General features: G+C 41.6%; 1 protein-coding gene across 2 annotated transcripts; it reads right to left on the bottom strand.

Moving 5' to 3' along the window:
• Positions 1 to 49: 49 nt before the first annotated feature.
• On the bottom strand, positions 50 to 9,773 carry LOC103366853 (CCR4-NOT transcription complex subunit 7-like). 2 transcript variants are annotated; one of them, XM_008294699.1, is made up of 6 exons: positions 9,301 to 9,549; positions 7,030 to 7,153; positions 6,746 to 6,939; positions 3,877 to 4,038; positions 395 to 539; positions 50 to 244 (listed from the first exon to the last, which is right to left on the bottom strand). In XM_008294699.1, the coding sequence occupies exons 1-6, from the start codon at positions 9,336 to 9,338 to the stop codon at positions 116 to 118; spliced, it is 792 nt and encodes a 263-aa protein (XP_008292921.1). In that variant the 5' UTR covers positions 9,339 to 9,549; the 3' UTR covers positions 50 to 115. The 2 variants fall into 2 exon arrangements, with proteins under 2 accessions (XP_008292921.1, XP_008292922.1); XM_008294700.1 differs by lacking the exon at positions 9,301 to 9,549 and adding an exon at positions 9,614 to 9,773 and having other exon boundaries at positions 51 to 244.
• Between the last annotated feature and the right edge of the window lie 269 nt (positions 9,774 to 10,042).

The following is a 10,042-nucleotide window of genomic DNA, read 5'->3' as shown; positions in this document are numbered from 1 at the left end:
ATCTATCTATCTATCTATCTTAAACATGTTAATATTTCCGATCCAGTCAGATTGCCATCAGGGCTCAGAAGTGACCAGTGTTCTTATTCAGACTCACCCTCCATAAGTCCTCTCTCTAATTCGAGGCGCCTACCTCTCTCATCTTGAAGAAAGCCATGCCTGTGAGTAAAGAGTCTGAGCCGGCCTGATGCTGTGGTCCAATCCTCTCCAGCTCCAGCTGCTCAGCCACTTCCTGCAGCCCGCCCTGAAAACAAAAACACCGTCACTCACTCGAGATCAATGCTTGTAGTCAAAGCAGAAAACCTCACAACAGATCCCAGCAGTGATCAAGGTGTTAAATGGATAAAGCAGCACAGCCTCCGTGCGCTTGCTGCCGTATCATTTATCAAAGTACCTTCAGGTTTTTACAGCTCTTCATGAGGTACTTGACATCGTAAATGACGGGGAAGTACAAGCGTAGAATCTCAAAGAAGTCCACCTCCTCCTCAGGCAGGTTAGCGTTGGATAGAATCTTGATCAGGTATCCAAAGTCATAGCCGCTGTAAAACACAAACACACACACACGCGCACACACACACACGCGCGCGCACACACACACACGCGCGCGCACACACACTTTAATGGTGTTTTCAAAGAACACACAGCAGTTGTAGGTGTTTAAAGATTTTCTCACGTCCAGTCTTAACATAAAGATAACCAAAGTCTGGCTGATGTTTGCCCCCATGTTCGGTACATGCTGCACGTCTACTACACATGGAACACCAAACACACACATGAAGTCACTGCATTCTGCCGAAGAAGATCACGTGAAGTAGAGAGCTGATTTTAAAACAAGTATAATTCCAATAATCAATGGCTAATATGAACTGAAAAAAAGAAGAGACAGACAATATCGGACAAGTCGATACTGAATTCAAAGGACAAAACTGAAAAATAAATATAAATATGATCCAAAATAAATAAGATCCAACAAAAATATAAAAGCTGTAAGTGAAAATGACATCAAGACATGTTTGTATCAGTGTGTTCTAAGTATGTGATCAGATGACAGAGATGTGGCAAAGCTAAGCTTTATTCAAATCTCCAAAGCCTCGTTATTTTTTTTGCTGTGGAGACGCAGCAGGAAACTGATCATGAAATAAACATGTTCAGCAGCAGTTTGAAGAAAATACTGGAGAAAAGACCAAAACATCCAAACAAGTGAAATAATTTAACATCAAAATGTTTCTATGATACGTTTTAACATGTTTGTTGAAAAATAGTCGCAATTTCTTATGTCACAACACAACATGATAAAAATGGAATAAAAACACTTCAAACCACCACAATGTCATGATTAAGATTTTAAACACAGTCTCGGTTAAACACTGACTGGACTGTGTGTCACACATTTAAAAACAACTTTCTTTTCAACACTTTACATTTACAACACTGATTAGTTGAAGTGCTTGGATTAGACATAATGTATATGTTGTTCAGTATAATAATGTTTTACAGGGTTCCAGATCACGACTAAAGATAATTTTGAATTTGAGAGTTAAAATTTCACCGGGTCGTGATAGTGTAAGTGCATGATGATCATTAGGTTGATGTGGTGCCTGTTCACAGCTACTGGTGGTAGAGCAAGTTGGTCAATGATCGGAAGGTCGGCGGTTTGATTCCGCCTTGTAACCCGTGTCATGGTTGTTGTGTCCTTGGGCAAGACACTTCACCACCTTGCCTGGTGTGAATGTGTATGAATGGATTACTGAGGTGGTGGTCGGTGCAGAATGGCAGCCACGCCTCTGTCAGTCTGCCCCAGGGCAGCTGTGGCTACAATCGTAGCTACCAGCACCAGAATGAATGTGTGTGAATGAATAATTGACAGCTGATTGTATGCGCTTTGAGTTACTCCTTGAGTAAGAAAAGCGCTATATAAATCTGATCAATTATTATTATTATTACTGTGTTTCCCACCGTGCTTGAAAACAGTAGTTTTTCTTCTTTACTGGTTCAGTCAATCTGTCTGATGTGTGAAACTATTCATTTCACCTTTACTGTGTTCCAATCACAAAACTATCTTTAGCAGCTTATTAAAAAAAACAAAAAATAAAATGGGAAAAAGAGAGGCAGGTGGAGAGGGAGACATCTGACTCTGACACACCTGATGATCAGGGAGCAGAGACTTTACAACTGAGGCTGCATTTTGATTTTTTTTTCTTTTCTACTGTAAGTACGTTCTACAGCCCCCTTCACAAAGTACGTACTGTTTCATGCAGTACACACATAAGTGGGACATACTACTTCATCGTATTAAAGCGACTTAAACTTTACCCATCCCAGTCTGCAGCGTGAAACGAGCTGTCATCTGTCTGTGCACCGTCAGCAGCTTAAGCTGGTGTATATTCATGTGCAACACTGTGACTTGTGTGACGTAACTCTGCAAAGGATTGTAGGTCAGAACGGCAAGCAAAGCATGCTGGCTCGCATACTGCAAAATCCACCCGCATGTAGGAGGACATCCGGCTGTACATTTGACATACTATGTCCTGGGACGCACTAAATCTTTTTCTGGCCGACTATATAGTACTGAAGTGTGGACAGTGGAATGTAGGTCGAGTTAGTGAAGAAGAAAAAGTAGCTTACTACATTCAATCAAAAATAATGAGCGCTGTGGTTGAAAAATTAAACAAACATTAACAGCAACTATGACTTACCCATAAATAAATGAACATGACTGACTGCAGTGCTGACGTTTAAAATACACTCCGCTAGTGGAAAGGTTTGCTCAAAGAAAACAACCCATGTAAAGACAGTCACTTCAACTTGGGCGAATCTGACAACAGAACGCCATATTTCACTATTTTGAACAAATTTTCGGTCACACAGCTGTCTGAGCTACTGCACTGCAGCTGCCTGGCTAACATGCATGTGAGGCGTTTAGAGAATATCGGTTAGTTGTAGCGTCTCTCCATTAGCAGATGTTCAGCAGGTGAGGAGTTTAGCCTGTGCACAGTAAATAGGAGTGATACCAAACAGCCTCCAGGAAAAGACAAGTTATTTGTTTAGATTTTAAGAATATTAAGTGTAACTAACAAGCTTTACATCAATGTAAAAGGAGTTTATGTAAAGATAAGTACCGTAAATTCCGGACTATAAGCTGCTACGTTTTTTTTCACACGCTTTGAACACTGCAGCTTAAACAATGATGTGGCTAATTTATGGATTTTTACAAATTTGCCTCAAGACGAAAGTGACATTGAGAGCGACAACGAAAGAGAGACTGAGGAAGTAATTCTGAAGATGTTCAATTCCGACACTGAAGAAGACGACTTTAGTGGTTTTAGTGGCAGGAGGAAGATGAAGATAGCGATCAATGACTTTTCCTGGTAGGCTGCTGTATTTTTTGTGTTTTTTAGCCAGTTTGGAAAAAAGCATTTACGTATTTGTGTATATTACCAGTACATATTTTATTAAAAGTTAAAAAAACCTTTCTGTGTAAATATCTCATGTTACAACGTGGACACCTGCAGCTTACAGACAAGTGCGGCTTGCATATGTGCAAAACTTATTTTCTTTTTAAAGTTAGTGGGTGCGGCTTACATTCAGGTGCGCTCAATTGTCTGTAACTTACGGTATCTATTAGCACACAGGGCGGAATAACACCAAACTACCAACTGAGAAAGAGTGCAAAAGTTAGTCTGGACCCTGTGATACCAAAATCCAAGCAACATGTAGCTGATGAATGTTTGGTTCTTAACCATCCGAGTACAAAACTCTAAGTGAAGCTACAGCTGATGATAAATATTACTGCACAGCCATCTCCAGTGCAGCTGCCAGAATTCCAATACAACCGACTGCAGATCAAATAACTACGGATGGCAAAAAGCAGAATACCTGTGAAAAGACAGCCACTTGACGCCGTCGCAGAGCACCACTCCTGAAGTCATCAGCAGCTCTGCAAAGTAAAGTGTCTCGATGCCTTCGTCCTCGTGCTTCTTGAACTGGATGCCTGAAGTGGTCAGGAGCTCAATGGAGTCTTGTGCATACATATCTTCTCTGATGGGAAGGACAAACACAGAAAACACGCTGTTATTATTTGAGCCTCGAGGGACGGTCGAGTCGATAAGACATCAGCAACGGTGATAAAACAATAGTCTGAAATCTGCAGCTTGTGTCTGAGGTAGTGTTCTAGCAGCGGTAAGAATTTGCAATGTTGCTCTCAATCAATGCCTAAACTGACAATATGCAACTTTACACAGTGGTGTGAGCAATAACTGTGATACGTTCTGAAGCTACATGTGCAGCTAATCACCTGATGTCTCATCTGTGTCGACTGTAAGCAAACTGAGACACTCTTCCTTTAGCTAGAGTGACCTAATTGCTGGTTCTAATCTGACATACAGTAAAGACTGTAATTATTTAGACAGTTACACATTTGTGTTCATCAGGCTTCAGCAAATTCAACTGCAATAAAATATTTGATAGTGAATTAAAATGCCAAGTCTCAGCTTTAAATTATATAGAGAGAACTGTGTGGGAGATAAAAACCCAACACACAGCGTCTAAACTGCAAAAGTAAAGAGATGACAATGCAAGCGAAGAGGATAACAAGAAGGCTAAAAAAGCAGAAAGCTATCAGAGAGATATCAATGGTAGTTGTTTGCCATTTGGGTCATTCTTAAAAAGCAGAAGAAAACCAGGAAATGGCAAAACCTGGCAGACAGACGAGCAGACTGAAGTCTTGTTGATCAGCACAAAAAACATCTGCACAATGAAGAGAAAAAGCTGTTTACGGCTTCACAGCAAGTCAAGAATGTTCTCCAGGATGCAGGCGAACATGTTTCCTAGTCAATAATTAAAAGAAGACTTTGTGACCGTAATCTCAGAGGATTCACCAGAAGATGCAAACCACTGAGAAGCCTCAGGAACACCGGGTTGGTGTTTGCAAAAACACAAAACAAAGGAACGTAGAAATCTACCTCCATCAAAACGACAGAAAGAGTAAAGTGTGGAGAAATGATCCGTCAAACATGGCGATGCTTTAAGGTATAGACATGTAAAGCTGCCAGTAGAAGTGGCATACCATGACTTCACTGCTGAAGGAAGCAGCAGGATGAGTACAGAGATATACAGGAGCTTTGTGTGTATTCAGCCAAATACATCAAAACAAGACAACACCAACAAACGACCACAACAAGCAAATTCTATACAAAATCAAATGTAAACGAAAAAGATCCTACCTGACTCCCTCTGAATCAGCTGACTTTTTGTGCGCAATAGGTTTAATATATTTAATAAAGCCATGCAGACTCTTAGTCGGAGGTTAGAGGCCCTTGAAGCACACAGGAGTGGGTTGAATTTTTTGCATTTTTTTTCCCCCCTCAGCATTTTTAAGGCCTCATAAAATTGCATCAATTTCACATCTACTCCAGGTGTCACGATGTAAACACAAAATCTGGGTTTTGCTCAGCACAAGTTTTTCAATAGCCAACTTCCAACAGCAAAACCGAAACCAGTTTAAAATGTGTCACAGAGTCATAGAAACAAGCGCTGGTACCTTGGATGTGTTATCTGATAACTCACTGGAGAAAACTTTAATCCTTTGAGTGTCAAATCCCCGCGTGGGACAAGTGGTTGGTCAAAACAAGGTAAAGCAAATGAAAGGTCTCATTTTTACTGACATGTTGATAAAAGTTATGATTCCAGCGTAGTCCAAACTAATTTTTACTGTCGTCACATTTACTCAGAGTATTAAAACCGTTATGATTTCTGTGTGATCATTTTCCTGACTCTGCGGAAAAGACGAGTGTTAGATAATAAAACTACACATCATCACCACCACATGAACACTAAAGTAGCATCAGAGCACCGTTTGAAAGACTCTCCAACACTAAAAGCTCCAAAATTGTTTGATTTATATGATTTGCTCAAAAAAATGTAAAAAAATATGTGAACATCAATGTCTCTGTTTCACAACCATAAGCTGCAACTGTCAAAATATGTCTGAGCTCAAATGCGTCTTTTAACTCGGAAAATTCCTTCGTCTTCCTCCTGTATTTATGAAGCAGCTCAGCCCTACGTACTTCAAGGGTCTGTAACTCTGAAAATATTTATAGTAGGACGGTAAACCTTTGCATGGCTTCATTAAACAGACCGACGCACTAATAGATCTTTGACTCAGGAGCTTTCAAAAGTGAAGAGGTGGGTGATCTCGACTGGTTAATGAGCTGATCTCACTGCTTTCCTCTTGCTAAAGGCAGAGAGTCGGTAAAACAAGAAAGAGCTAAAAGTGAAGGCCTGCGAGAGCATCAGCAGGGAGGACAGAAGCTGATATATGTGGAGGACTTTACATAAAATATCATACACTCGATTGTCTTTAAGCCAATCTGTCTAAATGCTTTTGAGCACCAAAACGTGTGTGTGTTAAAAGGGTAATGTCTCCCCACACAGTTCCTTCTGTACGGATGTAAACATGCTGAAATTAAAGCCGAGACTTTATTTCGGAAGCTATAATCATATTTCAAATTAAATGTGCTGTGACAGACCCTGAAGACCACAAAAAAGTGTAACTGTCCAAATGCCTGCAGTCTGAGCTGTATAATCATGCAGTGCAGACGTGTTCCCTTGGAAGCTGCGTTTTGCTAAAATCCTTCATTTTCTGCTTACTGTAAATTCTACTGATATATTTAAATGCATTCCGCGGATGCACAGGAATGTCATATGAGAAAAAAAAACAAACAGAGAGACGAGGCAGCAATCTTACGTGAGGTTAAACTTAAAATTGAACTGCCATGTTGATGTTCCAGGAGGATATTCCCCTTGTTCGTTCATAAATGTGAGGCCCAGCTGTATAATCTTGAGCAAATCCACATTGCAGCGCAGTAACTGGTACTGATAGTCAGCGTTGCTTCTGAACTCTCCGATCGGTCTGGCTACAACACCTGGAAACTCTGTGTCCTGCAAGAAGACGACTCATTACGAACAATGGACATCTGGGCGGATCAAACAGAAGCGTGGGACGAGACGAGGACGACACCGCTCACTCACCATAGCAATGTAGTTGTATTTTCGAATGACATGTCGGATCCTCTTCAGCTCTTCCTCCAGGTTGTTGGCCCAAACCTCACATATTCTTTGGCTGTGATCCACAGTAGCTGCGGGCATAGTGCCACTTCACCCGACGAGGAAACAGAGAGACACAAAGAGGCGGTTTAACAATACATCTGGACCTCAAGAGGGTGATATGATGGACAATAGCCCTGTTATAAGTCATCATATTATACTGAGGCAGCAGGACAAAGACACTTTAACACCTGATCCCCAGATATCCAAGAATTATGTGGCTGCCAACATATTAAGTTGTACTTTTGAGTGCCGGGGATGAACCTGCTTTGGGTATCAAATCACACACCAGTCTCAATACTGAGGACGCTAATTTAATCCGAGAGCTCAGTTGTTTAGCTGCTTACATAAATGTAGACGCATGGAGGAAGCGCAGTTATCAGCTCAAGACTTACTGCAGCAGTCTGCCTCAGACGGTGTAAGATTGTAAATGGACCCCCATAGAATATGGACCCCGGGGTCCATTTTCCGCAGCGGAATATGGACCCCCCATATAGAATATGGACCCCCCTAATAATTTTAATAATATGAATAAATATGAACATAGACAACACAATTCAACAGGTAATGAATAACAACAACCCTAACCCTAACCTGGGTGTCCACATTCCGCTGTGGAATATTGACCCCGGATCCATTTTCAAGGGGGTCCATATGCAATACAACAACGGTACCGTGCTTCGTACATAATGCCCACGTCTGCAGATGGCATTCAACAACAACAACCTTGCTTGCTGTTTGGTACAAAACTGCAAGAGTAAACTTTTCCAAAGAAAATGAAAAGATGCTTGACGAATGTTGGGAGCTCATTCTTTGGTCAGGTGAGACCAAGATAGATATATTTTGTCCAGCATGTTAGACATGAACCAGGTCTAGACTACCACAGTCAATGCACAGCCCTGACAGTCACAGGTCATCATATTATACTGAGGAGGCAGGACAAAGACACTTTAACACCCTGATCCTCAGATATCCAAGAATTGCTAACAAACGATGCGGCTGCCAACATCTTAAACTGTACTTTTAAGTGCAGGGGATGAACCTGCTTGGAGCATCAGATGACATGCCAATCTCAACACTGAAGATGGTAACTTAATCCCAGAGTGGTTTGTGTTGAGTTTCAGCTGCGATAACTCACATTAGCTGCTTACACAAATGCAAGCACACAGTGGAAGTTCTTGGAAGCACTCAAGACGTGCTTTAGCCGCCTGCTCTTTACCGTTAACTCCACTCCTTCAGCAGCCCTCTGTTTTCGGCGGAAATCGTAGCTTTTGTCACAGCTCAGATCATACCGTGCACAACACATAATGCCCACCTCTATGGACGGCATCCAACAAAAACAAAACTGCAAGAGTAAATCAAAGAAAATGAAAAGAAGCTTGAGTACATTCTTTGGTTAGACGAGGCCAAGATTGTTGGTCTCAGATGTGGCCCAGCATGTCTGACATGAACCACAGTGAATGCATAGTCCTGACAGTGAAGCATGAAGGTGGGAGTCCAGTCACAGGTAATCATAATATATTGAGGAGAAAGGACAGAGACACTTTAACACCTGACGTCCCAGATATCCAAGAATTGCTGACAAATACTGTGGCTGCCAACATATTAAGTTATTACCAGTCAACTTGCTGGCATAAACGCAAACACACAGAAAAACAGTAGTTATCTCCTCAAGACATACATATGAGGCACTCCATTATCAGCGGAAATCAGCGTCTTTGTGACAGCTCAGACCATAACATGCACAGTACATAATGCCCACCTCTATGAACTTTGTGAGAAAAAAAATGTAAAAATGAAAAGAAGCCAATTGGGAGCACAGTCGACCAAAACAGATGTGTTGGTCTCAGATGTGGCCCAGCATGTTTGACATGAACCAGGTCAGGACTACCACAGTGAATGCATAGTCCTGACAGTCACATGTCATCATAATATACTTAGGAAGCAGGACATAGACACTTTAACATCTGATCCCACAGATATCCAAGAACTGCTAACAGACTATGTGGCTGTCAACATATTGATTCATACTTTATAGTGCAGGGGATGAACCTGCTTTAAGCATCAAATCACTCTACAGTCTCAATACTGAGGAGGCTAATTTAATATCAGAGTGGTTTGTGTTTAGTTTCAACTGTGGTAATTTACATCAGCTTCTTAAATAAGGGCACACACACACAGCACAAGAGCAGTTACCTCCTGAAGACGTGCAGCAGCCGGCTGCTCTTTAACATTAGCTCCCCCAGCAGCACTGAGGCTAGCTAGGTTACCTGGAGCAGCGGGCAGCTCACAGCCGGAGCACCGGTTGACACGAGCAGGAGGAGCAACGTGGAGGCTGTCTACACCTCCAGCACACCTGCCAGGTGGACACCGAGCTCCGCAGATAAATAAAAGAGTATGAAAAAAGAGGAAAAAGACGAGAAAGTAGCAGCACACACACACACATACACACACATACATACGGCGCCACTTTGGTGCTGCAAAGGTGAATGTAGCTCCGTTAACTTACCGTTCCCCAAACCGGGCGCTGTGTGTTTTCACCGTGTGCTATCTGAAAACCGGTAATTTGTCCTGCGTTAACGTGCCGGGGCTTTTCCGCTAACTTTTTAAATAGTTTATATTCAGTATCGTATTGATGTCAACCTACGGCTGCCATCATAGCTGAGCCTACATCACGACGTCATCACGCACGGCGACGACGTCATATGCGTAGGCGCGTATACATGCATACGTCCTATTTGTTGAATAACTTCACACTCAAATATCAATATGTTGAAATATTTTTTCTCTTTCGTTTTTGCTTTTTAGCAAATTCTATTATTTTAACGCACTTTTATTAGGTTGATGTGTTTTAATAAAATGTAAGTATCTCATCTAATGCTCCTTGCCTGTTTGGTGATGTTTATTATGACATAAAGTAAAGTAACAGACCATACTA

The sequence above is a fragment of the Stegastes partitus genome, unplaced genomic scaffold (genome assembly GCF_000690725.1).
Source record: "Stegastes partitus isolate 25-593 unplaced genomic scaffold, Stegastes_partitus-1.0.2 Scaffold987, whole genome shotgun sequence".
NCBI classification, from domain to species: Eukaryota; Metazoa; Chordata; class Actinopteri; family Pomacentridae; genus Stegastes; species Stegastes partitus.
The sequence above is the reverse complement of the archived record's forward strand: the minus strand, read 5'-3'. Positions and strand labels throughout refer to the sequence as shown.

Excerpts from the sequence above, each read along its gene's own strand:
- LOC103366853 (XM_008294699.1), bottom strand. The coding sequence starts at position 9,338 with ATGTTAAAGAGCAGCCGGCTGCTGCACGTCTTCAGGAG. Across the intron at positions 7,154-9,300 it reads CTGCTGCACGTCTTCAGGAG|TGGCACTATGCCCGCAGCTA; the intron begins GTAACTGCTCTT and ends CGTCGGGTGAAG. Across the intron at positions 6,940-7,029 it reads AATACAACTACATTGCTATG|GACACAGAGTTTCCAGGTGT; the intron begins GTGAGTGAGCGG and ends GTCTTCTTGCAG.